The sequence below is a fragment of the Puma concolor genome, chromosome F2 (assembly GCF_028749965.1).
Source record: "Puma concolor isolate L17-30 chromosome F2, mPumCon1.1.hap2, whole genome shotgun sequence".
In the NCBI taxonomy this organism is placed as follows: domain Eukaryota; kingdom Metazoa; phylum Chordata; class Mammalia; order Carnivora; family Felidae; genus Puma; species Puma concolor.
The window spans coordinates 50,079,157-50,098,420 of record NC_141684.1 but is presented as its reverse complement, the minus strand read 5'-3'; the positions used below and the strand labels follow the sequence as shown (position 1 = coordinate 50,098,420).

Below are 19,264 nucleotides of genomic sequence, written 5' to 3'. Positions count from 1 at the left end.
TTCCAATTATATAAATACATTTAGTATTTATTATACTACTTATCTTTTACAGAAGTATATTTTGGGGAATAAATGTAGACAAAGAAAAAAATTACAGACGAAAAAATGTTTAAAGCGAAGGTCAACATTACCCAACAATAACCATTTGCTCCCATTCCTGTGGAGCATTTTTAGGTGCTTTAATCATGATGAAATGGTCCCTATTAACCTAATGCATTTAATGAAGTTAATAGATCTGCCTTAAAGTTGTTTAAAGTCGTTTTGAAAGTTATCTGCTTACAACAATGCAGACAGTGATGATTCTTCGACCTTTAAGTTTCTCATGCTCCACATCTGCTTTGATTTGTGATAAGACTGTGACTTAGAAGACTGTGCAGACTCAGGACTCTGAGAGTGGGGAGACGCCTTCCGCATGAGGTTCCTGGATATGACCCTCTGAAGATTCTTCATGGAACACCCTGCAGCCCTGGTGATCACCCAGGGGTGATCCAGGGCCTGCCCGGCTGACATGCGCTGACTAGCCTCCAAAATAAGTAGTTTGTCTATAAAGTCCTTCGCCAAGTGGGAAATATTTGGCCAAGGCTAGAAAGGAAAAAGAAATAAGATAGAATTAAATAAATAAAATAAAAACACACAAACACACATAGAGAATAATCTTCTTAATGACATAAATCAATGCATATCAAATCCAAAAGACTTTTTCAAATAAGCAAATTAAGTACTATATTGTTAAATATATAGTGAACCTGAAAATCCACTTTTGAGAAAGGCAAAATAAAAAAAAATCTATTTGGCAAAAGGAAAAAACAAACACAAATTCTGTTCCAAACTTTCTGTTCGGTGAACGAGAATTCCTTTCTAGAAATCTGTCCAGCGTGCTGCGATTAGCAATGTGAGTTTCCACATCACATTTATGTAAGCTGGACAAGGAAGACCAGCTGTTGTACATGAAGTACACCAGTATCAGATTAGTATTTACCACATTCTGGTCATCTCGTAGAGTCCCCATGACTCCAAGAATGAGCTAGAGTGGGAAGTGGGATGGATTGAGAAATCATCAACTTTTCTCTCCCTTTGAAAACTTATTCCAGACTTAGGATGCCTTCATCTCCACAGCCTCAAGAGAGAAGGAGAACAAAGAAGGCACTTCAGTGAAGACTCTGGCTTCACTGCATTTCCTCAACACACACAGGGCCCTCACTGTTCCAGTCAGCTGGCTCCAAGTGGGATCCAGCATGTAGCAGAGATATGGCAGGGCGCAGTATGTACAACCAGCTATTTGATGATTCAGGGATTTATTCTGGCAAAATTACAGCTTTGGCACACACTTTAAATAGAATAGCAGCAACTCATAGTGACTTCTGTGAGGGTAAAGAGAGCTGTTGCTTTACATGTGTTTTCTGCATTACCTACCAATACATAGCATATATCTAGGAAAAAACTATAGTTTTGTATCCCTTGTCATCTACAAAGGAGAAACATTGAGAAAATTGCCAGTACATTTGCTGTATCTTTAGCAGCAATTTCTGATTGACATGTATTTTTAAAAAAATTGTATCTCCTGGGGCGCGTCAGTGGCTCACTGACTCTTAATCGCCTGACTCTTGACCTTGGCTCAGGTCATCATCTCATGGTTCGTGAAATCCAGCCCCGCACTGGGCTCTGCACTTACAGTGGGGAGCCTGCTTAGGATTCTCTCTCTTCCTCTCTCTCTCTGCTCCTCCCCAGCTTGCGCATGCACATGCGCACGAGCTCTCTCTCTCTCTCTCTCTCTCTCTCAAAATAAATTTTAAAAAATTATCTCCCAAGAAAGATAAGTAAATCCTTACAACCTATTGTCTTTGTCCTCATGTAAGGAAAAATCAGAATCTAATCAGATATCACAGTCACCAATCTCTTAACACTCTATTAACCTAGAATTTGAATCAAAAGAAACCAGTAGGGGAGCCTGGGTGGCTCAGTTGGTTAAGCGTCTGACTTCAGCTCAGGTCATGTCAGTGAGTTCAGCCCCCGCGTCGGGCTCTGTGCTGACAGCTCAGAGCCTGAAGCCTGCTTCAGATTCTGTATCTCCCTCTCTGCCCCTCTCCCACTTGCACTCTGTCTCTCTGTCTCTGAAAAATGAATAAACCTTAAAAAAAAATTATAAAAAAAAAAGAAACCAGTAAAAAGGAATTGCTCTTTTTTTTCCTCCAGTTTACTTAGGTAAATGAGATGCAAGAGATATTTATGCCCAAAATAAAATGCATGAAATAAATGAATACATTTGCCAAATACTCAAACACAGGAAAAATAAAATGTAAACACTGCATGTCTAGACAAAGTACGTCAGGGGCTGACACTCATCCTCTGCTTTGGCTAGACATCTATTTGGCTCTGGATCCAGACACATTTATCTAGGCTCAAGGTTAAATTAGATGTCTCCAATGGAACATTATAAGACAAGCAACTGAATCTTTCTGGAAAATGTAAAATACGGGTAGTGAGATTTATGAGGTCATTAAGATGACCTCAAATGAATATACACTTAAAATGCAGTTGCAGAAAATAAGGTAACATGGAAAAAAAGTTCTTCAGCCAAAGTGCATTATTCAAACACGGGCTATAAACTACAGGACTCCTGAGCCATAAAGAACAACTGGAGAGTACCTAGGAGTGAATTACATATTACACATTAGAAAATGACAGGTATAGAAAAAATGTCAGAACTATTTTATTCTTATCTTTTTAATATAAAATTTATTGTTGCCTCTGTTGTATAAAGTATAAAATAAATACACACATATATATATTCTATAAATGAATAAGAACTGAGTGTGCATGCTCACATTTCTTTAACGAATAGTGTTATCTCACCAAAAATGATTTAGAGGGGCACCTGACTGGCTCAGTCAGTAGAGCAAGCAACTCTTGACCTTCGAGCCCCACACTGGACATAGAGATGACTTTTTAAAAATAAAGATTTGGAGACCACACATTGAACCACATTCATATCCTGGATGAACTCTCAATGCCATTATTGGGTCCCTTCACCAGGCTGGACAGCCACTTTGCCATTTCCACTCTTTGCCTTGAAAATTCTTCTGTTCGGCTTTTCTCAGCAGTCTCAAGGAGACACTGTCATCAGTCAGCCTGTTAACCTATCTCAATATGGAAAAAGCCTGGGATTGAGGTAAGTGAGTCTGGACTAGACAGGCTGTCCGGCCCTCTATAGCTCTAAACAAAGGATCTCAGTCTTCTCATCAAAAAAATGGGAATCATCATATCTCTTTCATAAGAGTGCCATTCGAACCAAATTAGATCAAATATGTGACAAATGGTTTTCAAAATATAAAATGTCATATATATTTGTTGTTCTTGTTCTTGTTCTTGTTACTATTAAACCACAATGTAACTCCTTCCTCAGTTCTTTTGTGGACACATCCACTGACTATATTCAGAGAACTAGAAGATGAAAATTATCTAAAACTTCTCATACCGGTTCCACTTACTATTATCATGATGAATGTGTGTCCTCAAAACACTGCTCTATGTTAAGAGGTAACGAACCAAATACAAAGAAAGGTAGCAAGACATCCAGATGGTTAACAGACACATGAAAAGATGCTCAACATCACTCATCATCAGGGAAATGCAAATCAAAACTGTAATGAGATATCACTTCACACCTGTCAGAATGGCTAAAATGAACAACATAGGAAACAACAGATATTAGCAAGGATACAAAGAGGCACCCTCTTTCACTGTTGGTGGGAATGCAAACTGGTGCAGCCACTCTGGAAAAGAGCATGGAGGTTCCCCAAAATGTTTAAAGTAGAACTACCCTCTGATCCAGCAATTGCACTACTAGGTACTTACCCAAAAGATACAAAAATACGGATCCAAAGGGATACGTGCACCCTAATGTTTACAGCAGCATTATCAACAATAGCCAAATATGGAAACAGCCCAAATGTATATCGACTGATGAATGGATTAAGAAGTTGTGGTATATCTATACAATGGAATAAAGCTTAACCAAAAAAAATAATGAAATCTTCCCATTTGCAATGACATGAATGGAGCTAGCGTGTATTATGCTAAGTGAAATAAGTCAAAGAAAGACAAATACCATATGATTTTACTCATATGTGGAATTTAAGAAATGAAACAGATGAACACAGGGGGGGAAAGAGAGGCAAACCATAAAACAGACTCTTAACTATAGAGAAACACTAAGGGTTGCTGGGGGTGGGAGGATGGGTTAAATAGGTGATGGGTATTAAGGAGGGCACTTGTTGGGATGAGCACTGGGTGTTATATGTAGGTGATGAATCACTACATTCTACTCCTGAAACCAATATTACCCTATGTGTTAACTAACTAGAATTTAAATAAAAACTTGAAACTACAAAAAAGAAAATGGTAGCACTTTGTTTTATCCCAAGGTCATTCAATTAATTTAGTTACAAATAAATTGTAAAATTTGTGAGCAATTCAGTCTTTTTTTTCCCCTTTGTTCTTTCTTCCTTTCCTTATCTGGTTCTTTGCCTATTTGTCCTCCTGAATAGAAATTGGCAGAACTGTGTAAATCAACACTAACAAAAAGAAGGTATAAAACCAAAATTTAATACTAACAATTGCACTACTTACTCATTTTGGAAGAATAAAGGGAATTTAGAGAGATGGTAGCTTATAATCTATTGATGTCTTGATTCTTTCACCTTTAAACAGAGAACTAAGGAATGATTTTAGTTTTGTGCTTTCCAATTTCTTGATGAATAATTACTCCTAATGTGGTTCCTTTGCAGAAATGCCCATAGAGAATCACTAGTAAAAGTCATCATTAAGAAGCTAGACCCTACAAACATACACACACACACAAACACACACATAATATATGCAGTTCCTAAAATTCTAGATTCAACATCTTAAATTTTAAGGATTGTAACTGATGCTAAAATTTGATAAATATAGAGCTTACTGAAACAGGGTAATAACTATTCACAGATTTAATTACAGAGTTTTTAGAAAACTATAAATATATATTTTTAAGTATATAGATAAGTTGCCATTCAAATCTTTGAGCTAAGAGCACTCAACAGCAGCAGGTTTTAGAGGCACCTGGCTGGCTCAGTCAGAAGAACATGCAACTTTTCATCTCAGGGTTGTAAGTTCAAGTCCTACACTGGGTACAGAGATTACTAAAAAAAAATAAAAACTTAAAAAAAAATTTTTAAGTAGTTTTTATTGGAAACATCTACTTATGACAATTCTCTGACTAGCATTTCTCTTCCTTTGAACTTTAGTGTATGGCCTTGGTAGGATTTCATTTAAGCTCTGCAATTAAATTTTACGTAAATGTGTCCGAAAGTAGCAGTGAACTCTCCATGACCTTATTAGTTGTAGACCGGTAAAATCACTCTTCTTCAGCTCAGCAAGCAGGAGATTTTGTACATCATCTTTATGCTATAAATATTTAAAATTAAGACATTTTTCCTCTCAATCTACAAAGCAGACTTTAAATTGTGTTTTATCTTTGCCAAGACTAAAACTGCTCAGAGACAAAGCTAATTATGTCAGAATGCTTTAGCTATTAGGGCATTTGTAAATCCTGGAAAAAGTCAAAAGATATACCCAAGTTTATTACAGGAAGCATCTAATAAAAAATAAAAGTGGAGAAAGAGCCAATCAATCTTACACCAGGCTCATAAAGTGAATATTTTTGTGAGTTAAGGGGTTCTTGACATGAGACAAGCGATGCTTCTGGTTCTTCTTATAAGGAAAACACTGAAATTTAAAGAGGATTGAATAGAGCCTAATTTGTTTGAGCACTTATCACATTTCAAAGCACTCAAGGACATAAGAGTGACAAAAAATTGAATTGGCCTTTGAACTCTGAGTCAATGGTTGACTTATTCTTCCACATATAATATATATTTAGAACTAGTTCCTATTGTAAACCTCATAAACCAGAACATAAACAATATAACTATAACATTAAAACCAAGTATTTCTAAGTTTCAGAAGCTTTATGTAAATAGTTATTTTCTCCTCAACTCAATGAATTCTGCTGATGATATCAAGGTCAAGAAGTGCAACATAATCAAAGAAACAGATAACTACTTTCCATTCTAATCACTATCCCTTATACCAAAGGTAACAACTACACAGTCAAAAAGGTAATGCACATGGTTTTGATTCCAAGAAACACTCACTGTGATTGAGTTTCTTTTTTTAATGTTTATTTATTTTTGAGAGAGAGAGAGAGAAGGAGAGAGGGATAACAAGTGGGGAGAGGGACAGAGAGAGAGGGAGACACAAAATCTGAAGCAGTCTCCAAGCTCAGCTGTTAGCACAGAGCCTGACATGGGGCTTGAATCCACGAGCCCTGAGATCATGACCTGAGCCAAAATCAGACGCCCAACCAACTGAGCCACCTAGGTATCCCTCACTGTGATTGAGTTTAAGGGAAGAATATATATACCTGTCCAATTTAACTCAAAGAAGAGATGAAGAAAGGGATAAGTAGAAAATGAAGTACATTATGACAGGTTTTACAACTATTGAAAGTATTTTCCATAAAACTACTTTTAAAGTAAAAATGTCATATAAAAAGTTGAACACATTTTTGTGAACATAAGTTTTTAAGAACCAAACCACAGGAATGGGAACCAAATTACAGGAATTATGACCTAACTGAACTGTGGTTCATTTCATCATTGAAATTCTAGTCATGATGGAAAGAGAATGAAAAGGAATTAAAGAGCCAAATCTTTTGCTCTCCTTTCACTTTTTCCTACTTAATAACCTGCATGGAAAAGAAATATAGCAAAGAAAAAATAAGAGAAATAAATGGAGATGAGTATACAGAAAGAAAATTGGGGTCATGGCTGGTGACCAAAATCCATCAGATATGTTACCTCTCAGGGAGTGCATCAGTAAACTTTTTCCCTACCAGTATGGCAATCATAGGTGAATCTAAGTATACGGGGACCATTTTTTATCACTATCCATGTGGGATTTTTTTTAACATGTTTTTAATACCAATGTTTACCTTTGTCAGATGGCTAACTAACATGGTTGTAAGACTCATTTTATTATCAACTTATTTCACACCGAAAAAGACTGCTATGATATAGTTATAATATAATTACACAATAATATATGATTCCCAACTCATTGGCAAGAATGTGTAATTTACCATTAGCATTAAAATGTTAACACCACACTTTTCTCACTCTTCCATTTAAAAAATGAAATGGTGTACTAGGTAAGTACAGTGTGCACTGTAAGATATATATGTAACTAGTAGCTTATTTAAGCAAAATTCAAACTTGTAGTCCCTCTGTTTCCCATATTAATAGTAATAGTAACAGAAATAGCTAACACAAATATAGCACTATGTACTAATATGTTAAACTACTCCAAGCACTTGACATCTTTTAGCTCATCTGATCTTCACAACCACCTTCTTAGGTAAACACTATCATTATTACTGTTTTTACAAATTAAGAAACTGAGATACAGAGAAATGAAGAAATATGCCCTAAGTTACATGCTTAGTAAATGGCAGCGCTGGGAGTAGAACCAGGCAGGATTGTTCTGGATTGTGTCCTTAACCACTACACTACACTGCTTTACAAAATACCCACATAAATATACATTCATCTGCACACAAATGCTCTCAAATTCTTATTTTTTACTATACAACATATTCCTTTTTATGTACTTTTGTATATGTTGTTCTGTCTACTTGGAACATGCCAATCTCCCTTTCAGAAACTCCTACCCTTCCTCTAAGACACAGCACACATGTCCTCTCCTTTGTGAAATCTGACCCAAATATCCTAAGCAGTAAGAGGCTGTCTTCCCTTCTTCCATGGACTCTGAGCCTTTGCTCCTACATGTATCAGAGCACTTAAATTTGAAGAGATATAAAAGAATACTTGGGGGGCGCCTGGGTGGCGCAGTCGGTTAAGCGTCCGACTTCAGCCAGGTCACGATCTCGCGGTCCGTGAGTTCGAGCCCCGCATCAGGCTCTGGGCTGATGGCTCAGAGCCTGGAGCCTGTTTCTGATTCTGTGTCTCCCTCTCTCTCTGCTCCTCCCCCGTTCATGCTCTGTCTCTCTCTGTCCCAAAAATAAATAAACGTTGAAAAAAAAAATTTAAAAAAAAAAAAAAAAAAAAAAGAATACTTGGTCTCTCAGACAAGATCTCCTGATTTCAAAGAGCAGGGTCACTGAATATTTTCATATGGGTATTCCCGGAGCTGAGCATGATTCCCTGGCCCGAGGAAGGCCTGACAAAGAGGGTGGAGACCACACAAGGATGCTTTCCAACTATCTCTGGGAGAAATGGTGGGTGAGTCTTTTACTTACTATCTCCAGCATGAGCCCTGCCACCAAGCTGAAAGCCATCATGATGGTACTGGTAATAAAGTAGGTAAGTGAAGGCCTCCCTCACACAATAGATAAGAAGTTTTTTTGTTTTTTGTTTTTTTTCTTTTTGACCTGTGCTGTGTTTTTCCAACCTGGTTGCTCTTTGAGCATTGCAGGAAGTGACTGGAAAGGAGAACTACCCCTACTCTGCAAAGCCCAGTGAGTAGAGTAAATGTACCCTTCCAAACAACACTAATGTTCCAAAATGAATCTAATGAATTCAGCAACTGAAGGTATTAGTTATCTAAAGTCCACCTTGCTATAAATTAAAATTTGTATTTTATGTTCAATGCATTACAGTTGAGATGCATTTACTCATGTTGTTATAAATCAGAATCTCTTTATAATTTTTAAAAACGATTATTTTTTGTTAAATGTTTCTCTATACTTAACTCTTCATGATATTTTATTGGGTATAAAGTGGAAAATATGGTAGAATCCCAGCCTTCAAAGAGCCAACAATGTCTTGGAAAGATGACATATAGATTAAATGTCAAAACAAAAGACATTTCTCATAATCCTAAACACTACTCAGAGAAGGGAAAGAATAACACAGGTGGAATGGTCATCAAAGTTTCATGAAAAGGAATATATTTCACACCAAAATCAAGAAGAATTAAACATTAATATCAGAGCTAGTTTTTTGCTTATACATGGGTGGAGTCAGAATATATATCTGCCAAATATCTAGCAAAATATTTGCTATATATATATATATATATATATATATATATATATACATATTTTTTAAGTTTTATTTTATTTATTTTGAGAGGGGGAAGACAGAGGGAGAGAGAGAATCTTAAGCACTATCAGTGCAGAGACTGATGCAAGGCTTGAACCCAAGAACCATGACATCATGACCTGAGCCAAAATCAAAAGTTGGACACTTAACTAACTGAGCCATGTAGGCAACCTTGCTATATATATATTAAACACATCACTCCTCTTCATTATAAGAGATACAGCACTTAAATCTTTGGAAGTTTTGTCCTATTTATTGCACTTCTCCACCGGACTTCTAGAGAAAAGAAATGATTCACACTATGTGTCATACATGGAATTTTAGTTATAGACAAAGGGACTTTAAAAAACAACACACATTTATTATCTTACAGTTCTGCAGGTTAACATGGGTTTTACAAGCTAAAATGGTCAGCAAAGCTGCGTTCCTTCTAGAGGTTTCAGGAGAGAATTCTTTCCTTGCCTTTTTCGGTTTCCAGAGACTGTCCATATTCCTTGGTTCATGACCCCTTCCTCAATTTCCAAAGCACATCACTCCAATCTATGTTCCTTTCATCAAATCTCGTCCATCTTTGACCATCCTGCCTTCCTACTGTAAGGACCCTGGTGATCACATTGGGTTCACCGAGATAATCCAAGATAATATCCCCATCTCAAGGTCTTTAATTTAGTCACATCTGCAAATTCTCTTTTGCCATGTAAGATAATACACCTACAGATTCTGGATATTAGAATAGGGACAACTTTGGAGGGCTAGAATTCTGTCTACCATACCTATTCTTCCAGAATCAATGGTCACCCTGGTATTTAAATAAAATTGGTGCATTTAGAAATTACTAGGCTTGTTGTAAGTGGTAGGTATACAATGATATGATGACAGAGAAAATGTGATGATATGCCTTTCTACGTCTATCAACATGTGTTTCCTAGATGTCATGGACTGAATGTTTGCGTTTCTCCAAAATTCATGTGTTGAAGCCCTAGCCTCTTGTATCACTGTATTTAGAGACGAGGTCTCCAAGGAAGTAATTAAATGAGGTCATAAGGGTGGGGCCCTGATCTGATAGGATTAGTGGCCTTTTAAGAAGAGACACCGCAGAGTTGCCCCCCCTCCCTCTCCCTATCCCCATCTCTCTCTCTCCACACACACAAAGAAGAGGTCATGTGAGTACACCATGAGATGGCAGCTGCCTACAAGCCAAGAGAAGAGGCTTCATAATGAAACCTACCTTGTTTGAATCTTGGTCTTGAACTTCTCAGCTCCTAGAGCTGTGAGAAATAAGTTTCTATTGTTTAAGCCATCCAGTCTGTGGTATTTTGTTATAGCAGACTGAAATGACTAAGACACTTGGTAATATTGTAAGAAAATGTTAATATGATGGACACGGGTGCCTAACAAACACAGAAAAGAAAACCAAGGGAATATAAATCCACTAACATTTTGCAAGCAGCCACAATCTTACTCTGTGTTGTATGTTATCTGGGGCTACCAACAGGTATTTCCTCAAGAAATAGAGCATGCACCATGGAGATAATGTCAGTGCTCCAAACGGAGCTTGAGCCCCTCTTTTCCGTATGTACCCACACCCCCTTCCTTTGGAGTGCTTTGCTTCTTTTGTTTTTAATGTTTACTTATTTTTGAGAAAAAGAAAGAGTGTGAGTGGGGGAAGGGTAGAGAGAGAGGGAGTCACAGAATCTGAAGCAGGCTCCAGGCTATGAGCTGTCAGCACAGAGCCCAACGAGGGGCCTGAACTCACAAACGGTGAGATCATGACCTGAGCCGAAGTCGGATGCTTAACTGACTGAGCCACCCAAGTACACCTGAAGTGCTTTACTTCTAAAACCCAATACCTTGCTTTTTTCAGTGACCACCCTGGGGCACTTGGAGCTACTTGCCTTTGATCCCCAGAGAATATAAAAATTTACCACCAGCTCCCCACCACCATCACCGCCATTGACTAGCAGAGAGGGGTAGATGTGAAAGCCCAGCTCTCCTACCTCAGGTTGAAAGAATGCTGAAGAATTCTTCCCTGCAAAATGAGGCTGACCTTTATGGCCTTGGCCTCTTCACCTTCCTCGTCCTGATTTCCAGACTCCCTTACCTATCTCCTGGGAGTCTACCCTTAATACGTCACTTGAACCTGAATCTTCTTCTTGGGTTTCTTGGCCTTTAGGGGAACCCAACCCTAGAAACCCTCTGAATTAAACCTGATAAAAGGACTTCTTAAAGAATATTTGCTTATTATTCTCACACATTAAAAAAGCAACGGTGATATCTAGTCCGAACATGGCCTAATAAACCACACTCCCAATAGTCATACTGTGTGCAGTCTCCCTCCACATTGAATCTGGGTTAGCCTAAGGCCCACAGAACTCACAATAGGATGAGGCAGAAGTAATGTGGTGCCATTTCCAAGCTCAGCCTTCGAGAGGACTGGCAATTTCCACTGTCTCCCTCTTGAATACTCCTTTTTGGAAAGCCTAAACTAACCTGTAAAAAGTCTGACTATTCTGCTGGAGAGACTCCATGGAGAAGCCCCCAAGAAGAGAAGGCCCTATGAAGCATAGAGAGTGGAGGGGGGAATAAGGGTTCCGGTGACCTAGATGACCCCAAATTTCCAGCCATCCCCATCAAGATGTCAGACATTAGAAGAACCATCATAGATATAACGTCACAGTCAGGCCACGATGATGGCAACTCCACCCAACAGTACATAGAACAGAAGAGTCACGGAGCCATAGCCAAAACAGAAAGACATATCCTTTATAAACAAAAGAACAACAGAAACACAAAGATATTCAAATTATAAAGAAAAAAACCAAAATGATCCATAATCCCCAAACCAGGAAATGAGCTCTGTTAACATTTTACTGTATTTCTTTTAAGCCTTTTTCCTATGCATACATTTTCCCACATGATTGTGATTATACTCTATACATAGTTTGTATTTTGCATTTTTATTTTCATTTGGTAGTATACTGTGCACATTTTTCCAATATCTGTACAATTTTTAAGCATACATAATTTAGAAACTATCATACTCTATCATATGGATGTCTCATAATATGCAAACATTCTTTTAGGGTTTTTTTTCCAATTATCCACTTTTGTAACTATAGCTCCGATGACCATCTTTATACTGAAACCTTTGCTGCATCCGGGATTATTTCCTTAGATTGTTAGAAGTGGAATTACCAGATCAAAATATATAAACTTTTAAAAGTTCCAGATGCATATTTTCAATCTACTTTCCAAGAAATCTGTAAAATTTTCCCTCCACCAGCAGCGAATGAGATGGTTGATCTCTTAATAATCTTAGCAATGAATCAAGTTGAAGGTTTTTTTTTTAATCTTTATTGATTTAAAAAAATTTTTTTAAAGACTTTGTTTTCATTTGCATTTTGGGGATATTAGTGAGGGTGAACATTTTTCAAACTTTTAATAATCAATGGTACTGAACTGTGTGTGAATTCCCCCCATCCTTTCCTACCTTTCTATGTAAGTCTCAGTTCTCAATTACCGATTTCGATGAGTTTTTTACAATGCATACGTCTACAGTAAGATATTAAAGCTCTGTCAAAGTACAGAAAATATAATATTTAAATTTCTACTTTAGCTTTTGATTTTGTGTAAGATGTTATACATACAGATACTATACCTTAAGTAGATATAATCAAACTACCAATATTTTTCTTTATGAGACAAAGAACCCTTTCATACTTAAAAAGATAATGTATTTGGTCACTTGCTGAACATGAAATGAATTTCCCTTTTTGTCAGGCATCCTACACACAAGCATTGACAACTTTCCTTCTCTACTCAAAACAATAAGAAGTGAACACTTTCACGAACACTGGGAGCTCCAAGTTTAAACAATGGATAAATATTTTACATAAGCTGTAAGGCTAAACGTTTCACTGAGGAAACATTATATTACAAAAAAGGCTTGGATTATCTAGATTCAAGGCAGAGAATCTCTCACCAAACACCCAAGCATCACGCTGAGCTTCTGGTACACATTAGTCTACTCAGCTGATGGAAGAAAACCTACACACAAACTAACTTGTCTACTTAATTATTAATGTCATGTACTGACCACAGACAACTCAGTAATCGAGGCCCTTGCCACTTTCAGATCAATGGCTCTCATCCAGAGGTGGTTTTGCCCCAAAGGGGACATTTAACAATGTCTGGAGACAATTTTTGTTGTCACAATTTGGGGAAAGTGTTGAATCTAGTGTATTTACTAGATATTAATATCTACCAGTAGTGTATAGAGGGTGGAGTGAAGGCCAAGGATGCTTCTAAATATTCTGCAATGCACAAGAAAGCCCCACTCCCATCCCCTACGCTACCCCCCTGTAAAGAATCATCCAGCTCTAAATGTTAATAGTGCTGAGGTTGAGAAATTGCACTAAGCTGAATTAATAAGAATTAAAATTATTTCTTACCTCTCCTGTATAATTATATTTGCCTTTCAGAATCTTCCTGTAAAGTCTTGTATGGTTTTCATCATCGAAAGGCAGGACTCCACTAAGTAAAACATAGGTGATTACACCAAGAGCCCACATGTCCACGGCACTAGTATAAGGTTTCCTTAGCAAAATCTCAGGGGCTATGTACTCTGGGGTCCCACAGAGTGTCCTCATTGTCCAGTCTCCACTTTTGTTCCCAGAGTGTGCCAAACCAAAATCTGTGATTAAAATTTTCGACTCGGCACCTGGATGATAATATAAGAGATTTTCAGGCTTTAGGTCCCTGTGGGTTATTCGCAATGCATGCAGATACCGGATGCCATCTGCAACCATCTGGAGAATTCTGACAGCGTCCTGCTCTGTAAAGGATCCCTGAGTAATGAGTCGGTCAAAGAGCTCTCCTCCCGTAGCCAACTCCATCACCATGTAAACTCGATCCTGAGCCTCAAAGATCTCCACGAGCTGAACAATATAACGGTGGCTAACCCGCCTCAGGATGGTGAGCTCTGATTCACATGCTTCTCGGCCTTCTCTCACTCTGGTTTCCATCACTTTCATTGCAAAAGGTTTCTTGGTGGTCTTCTGCTCCACCCTGAGAACCTTGCTGAAATTGCCTGTCCCAATAAGAGCCTTGATGTCATATCTATTGGGAAGAAAAGCCAAATCTGTTATCCTCTGAATTGATGATTCTTAAAATTATTTAAGTTGGTGCTCTGTATCATCTTTTTATCTATCTTTATATCCCCTCATCCAATTCCCTTGCTCTTTACAGCTTAATTGTATTTATTACTTTTGAAGTCCTCTCCAGATTCTTCTTTGGAATGTAGGTAAGTGATATGAAAATAATTAGTTGGTGGAAAGAGAACTATTAAAACAACAGCCTTTATAACAACAGTTACCATTTATTATACACTTGTGTGCAAGAAAATTTATTTAAAAAAATCTTCTCACAATACTCTTATTGACTAATATGATACTATCCCCCTTTTATAGGTAAGAAAATTAAGAATAAAAAAAGTTAAGTAACTTCCCAAGGCCACACAGATTGTAGTTGAAATGGATGGGAATTAAATCTAACCCCTTCAAATGTATTTCACCAAAATTTCATTGAAGAACTTTAGGATCGCCTTCTACCATTTTCTTTCTTCCCCACAACCGTTGTTTTATTATTCTGCAACAGCAACCACCAAACCAAGTGGAGGAAATAAAAAAAAAGAAGCTTAGTCCTGTTTATAACTTCTCATAAGAAGGAGGAAATCATATCACAAGACAGGGTCTTCTTCAGGTTACTTGACTGTGAGCTCTCAGTCCGAGCGAGGCACATGCCCTATCTCACCCACAGTAGCGCTTTAATAGATAACCACTGATTAGGTAAATATGTCCGGTGGGGGTGGTGTTAGAACCACAGTTTCCTCCCACCTGACCCTCAGCTCTTGCAATTTCTGCACTGGAAACAGAATTTTAACGTGGGATATATGTTAATGTGTAAAGTAATTATCTCTCAGAAAGGCCAGGAAGTCAGCTAGGATTTCAAAGGTTGGTGACCTTGAACTTGAATTATCTGTGTAAATGTCTATGTCCATCTAAGAGTTCTATCAAATTTATAACTCTCATTTAAGAAATGTTGATGGGGTACCTGAGTGGCTCAGTTGGTTAAGTGTCTGACTTCAGCTCAGGTCATGATCTCATGGTCTGTGAGTTTGAGCCTTGCATTGGGCTCTGTGCTGACAGCACAGAGCCTGGAGCCTGCTTTGGAGTCTGTGTCTCCCTCTCTCTCTACTCCTCCCCTGCCTGTGCTCTGTCTCTCAAAAATAAAACATTAAAAAAATTTTTTTTAAAAAGAAAGTAATGTTGAGAAAGTGCTAAACTTAGAATTATGATTTTACATCTGGAAAGAATATCAGAGAATGATTTAATCCAACCCCTCATTTTACAAATGAGAAAATTGAAGATCAGGCTAGCCAACTGGTTGTTTAAGTTCTAGAGTGAGGATGAGAACCCAGGTCGTCTTACTTGAATCGTAATTTGGTGCTCTTCCACTTTATTAGAACTTCTCCCAGGAAAGGATGCCAGCAAATGGAAATGTGCCCTGGGAGTATGCAGGGAAAAGGTAATTCTTTAAGTTGCATACTCAATACCAGAGATTCAAATGCAGATCTCAATCTGTGCTTTAAATAGCCTTATTTCTTTTTGCTGAGTTTATTCTTCCAGTAATTTTCCCCCCACCTATGTTCCTTATATTCCTGTGCTTACTGAATAAAAATGGCATTTGGCTGTACCAGCTTACTGAAAACAGCTTTGTTCTATGCAGTGCATTTAATTTTCTGGCCAATTACTTTATCAAAACAGATAGCAATTTACTCATCTTAAACGGATTCTGTCACCTCTTCTCTTTCCAAGTTTGCTTTTATATTCACATGCACTTTCAGGTTGATTTTGAAGATAATCACAGGCATTTCAAATTCTATTGCTTTGCAAACCAACCAAGTTTTACATTTACCTCTAATGTGGATGAAAGCACTTTGCAGATACTAATTTATCACTATGCCCTCAAAACTGCAGGCGAATTCATTTGCTCATGGAATTAATCATCAGCTATCAGACCAATTACCATCTCTGAGGAACTACACTCTTTTGCTTAAATAAAAGGAGCTTTATTCAATACTGTTAAGGGGCCTTCATCCCAAATATTTGAAAAACTGCTAGTAATTTGGCACTGAGGGAAACATAGGCTTTAAGCCAAAATATAGAGTAGTGGAAATAAATGATTGCAGATTGAATAACCAATGTCCCATAACAAATTCCAGTAACTGCAGCCTTGCTTGTGAGCCCTTGATGGCATGGATGGTGACGATTTTTATGACTTGAGTGGCTAGATCTTATGCAGTGCCTGGCACAGAGGGAACAGCAATAAATGTTGAATGAAAGAATCGTTCACTGAATACCTATTATTTCCAAATTATTACATATACTTTGAAAACATTAACAATCAAATCAAGCATCGGAGAAGGCATCTATGAGCCCATTCCATCCCTTCCACTCCTCCACTCTTACCCATCACCCAACAAAACAGCCTCAAAGTTAATTTTGTAGGTGGTGCAATTGTACATTAGCCTAGAAATTATAGAAATTGAAATTATTCCTGTAACTTCAGCTGCTACAAACTGGGGATCTTTTGAACATGTATTTAAAAAATGACACATGGAAACAATAGTAATATCACAACCTATTTGGTAGAAGTAATTGTAATGAACTCCCAAGAAGAAAGTGAATATCTTCAGATTTAAATTCTATCAGCTATATTCTGCAAGAGTTCTAAGTGGAATGACAAAGGAGAAGAAAGACAACTGTATTCTAGACTCAGTTCTGCCTCTAACTTCTACAAGTCAGTTAATCTTCTGGGGCTCAACTCTCCATCAGGTAAAGAAGAGCCTTGAGTTAGTCGCTAGAGCCCTTACAGCTACAGCCCTTAGAATGTCGTGACCCTCCACCTCTATGACCCTTTCACACCTACAGGACTGGGGACTTACCCTGCCGATGGAGGTTATGAGAGCGGAAAAGCCGCAATTCTCTGGCTACAGATGACCAGAGATACCATCTAGCCAATTTAGTCATGATAAGATCCCATGTCCATTCTGATTCAAGTTCAGTTGGATCAGCCAACTTTGTCTCTAAGCTTTGCAGCTACTGGACTCATCCACAAGGTACCTTTGTATTTGAAGTTGCCAAGTAGGCCAGGAAATGGCTCAGCATAGACTCTGTTCACAGCACTGTGATGAAGTAAGCACACAATTCTAGGGCCAGAAGTGTCCCTGAGAAGCCAATGGAGCCAGCCACCACTGTGTCCCACCAAGCCCTGCAGAGTGGAAGAGGATTTCACGATTTTCTTTCTCTACATGTCCAACATGGTACTCACTGAGGAAGTTATTTTTCAGGCCAACCAACCCGCGATCCTTGCTCATTTCTTGCAGAGTCAGCTAGGTCCTATGTGTGCCATATGAAGACAAGAGTAAGTACTGCACCAATACCTAAATAAAGATTTGTGCCCTGCACTGTGCAGCATAATTTCCATATATTATTTTAATTATACTCACTACACTCCTATGGAGTAGATACTATTATTATTCCCACTTTACAGAGGCAAAAACTGAGGGAGGAGAAAGGTTAAGGAACATTCTCAATTAGACATGCAAGAAGAGACAGGAGTGGATGTCGAGTCTGGCTGATTCAAAGACTTGTTTCTATCCTGTGAATTATAGGGTAGAATGTGGTAAAGATCCTTTTTCAGAATGCGGTAAAGATCCTTCGCAAACCAGGCCTGTCTGGACCCTGCCTCAGCATATCTGTGGCAAGGCTCTCATCCATCAGCCCTATAGGGGTTGAGAGGCCTTCCGCTTTCCCCGGCTCAGAGGCCCGGGACCCCTCCCTTTCCTCACTGCTGTTCCTCCTCCACTTTCAGTCTGGAATCTTCCACATCTCTGCCCTCTCTGCTTAGAGGTGTCTAAAGAGAATTTGTCCCTGACTCTTATTAAAACCACTGAAGAAGACTTTATTCCAGACTATTACAAATGAAGTCAAAACTATTGCAGTAGGAGAGAGAGACTGACTTTAACTGTTTAAACAAAAGGCAAGAGAGTTTCAGCACAGAGAGAGCTAGTAGAGAGATAGTAGGGCACATTAGCTTGGTGGGGAAGGTGGTCAACATGAGTAGGCCATCCGTGCTAATTGGGGCTCAGGCAAATTAGGCTCCCCCCTTCCCACAAAGACTGGGAGAAAGTGGCCCCATGATTACATTTCAAAGGGAATGACATTCCTTGAGAAAGACATTCCTGGTTGTGGAAGACTTACATCTCAAAGGGGCAGAGAAAGAATTTAGTGACATCAGGGGCCTAGCAGCAGAAAGCAGCTGGTCTAAAGCCATCTTGATCCGTCTTTAATCTACCTTCCTCCACCCAGCCCCAGGCCAGCCCCTTTGCCAGTGCTTAACCTGCCGCTTTACCTGGCAAGGACACGCGGATCGAATCTGGCGCGGAATCGGGCCACCTGCATCCTGCGAGCCGCCTCGGCCGCCGCCTCGGGCCCGGGTCCTACGCCTCTGGAGTTAGCGCAGCCTTGACCCTCCTGCTTGACCCGGGGCAGCAGGGGCGGCCCCGGGACCACCTTCGTGCTGACGCCGCAACCCATGCCCACCGCACTCCCGAGAGGGGCCTGGAGCACAAGGCGCCACCGCGCGTTTATCCGCAGACCAGCAGAGCAGAGGCGGGACAAAGCGACCCGCCCCCAGAGCCGACCTGGGAAGAAACCCCACTGTGGGTCTTTGTTGGGAAAATTACTTTCAGAAGGTCCCGCTGCCATTAGGTCGCCTTCATCGTCACTGACCACCTATCTGTGCGTGGAGTTTGACGTGGTAAAAGCAAAGTGGACGGACGAAAAGGCAGGGCCTTAATTCTCTGGGCCTCAGTTTTCTCATCTGTAAAGTGAAGATGTGAACATAAAAAATTATAGAAATCTATGAAACATATAGTCTTTGTAAAGGACTTTGTCTCCAAGACTGAGCTCATATCCAGATGACATGAACATTAAATATATATACTTTTGTATGTACTTTAAACTGTAAGAGCTTATAAT

General features: G+C 38.9%; 1 protein-coding gene across 1 annotated transcript; it reads right to left on the bottom strand.

Annotated features, from left to right (window-relative positions):
• Positions 1-276: 276 nt before the first annotated feature.
• On the bottom strand, positions 277-18,820 carry PSKH2 (protein serine kinase H2). The gene is made up of 3 exons (XM_025922831.1): positions 18,636-18,820; positions 13,613-14,279; positions 277-582 (listed from the first exon to the last, which is right to left on the bottom strand). The coding sequence occupies exons 1-3, from the start codon at positions 18,818-18,820 to the stop codon at positions 277-279; spliced, it is 1,158 nt and encodes a 385-aa protein (XP_025778616.1).
• Positions 18,821-19,264: the final 444 nt, after the last annotated feature.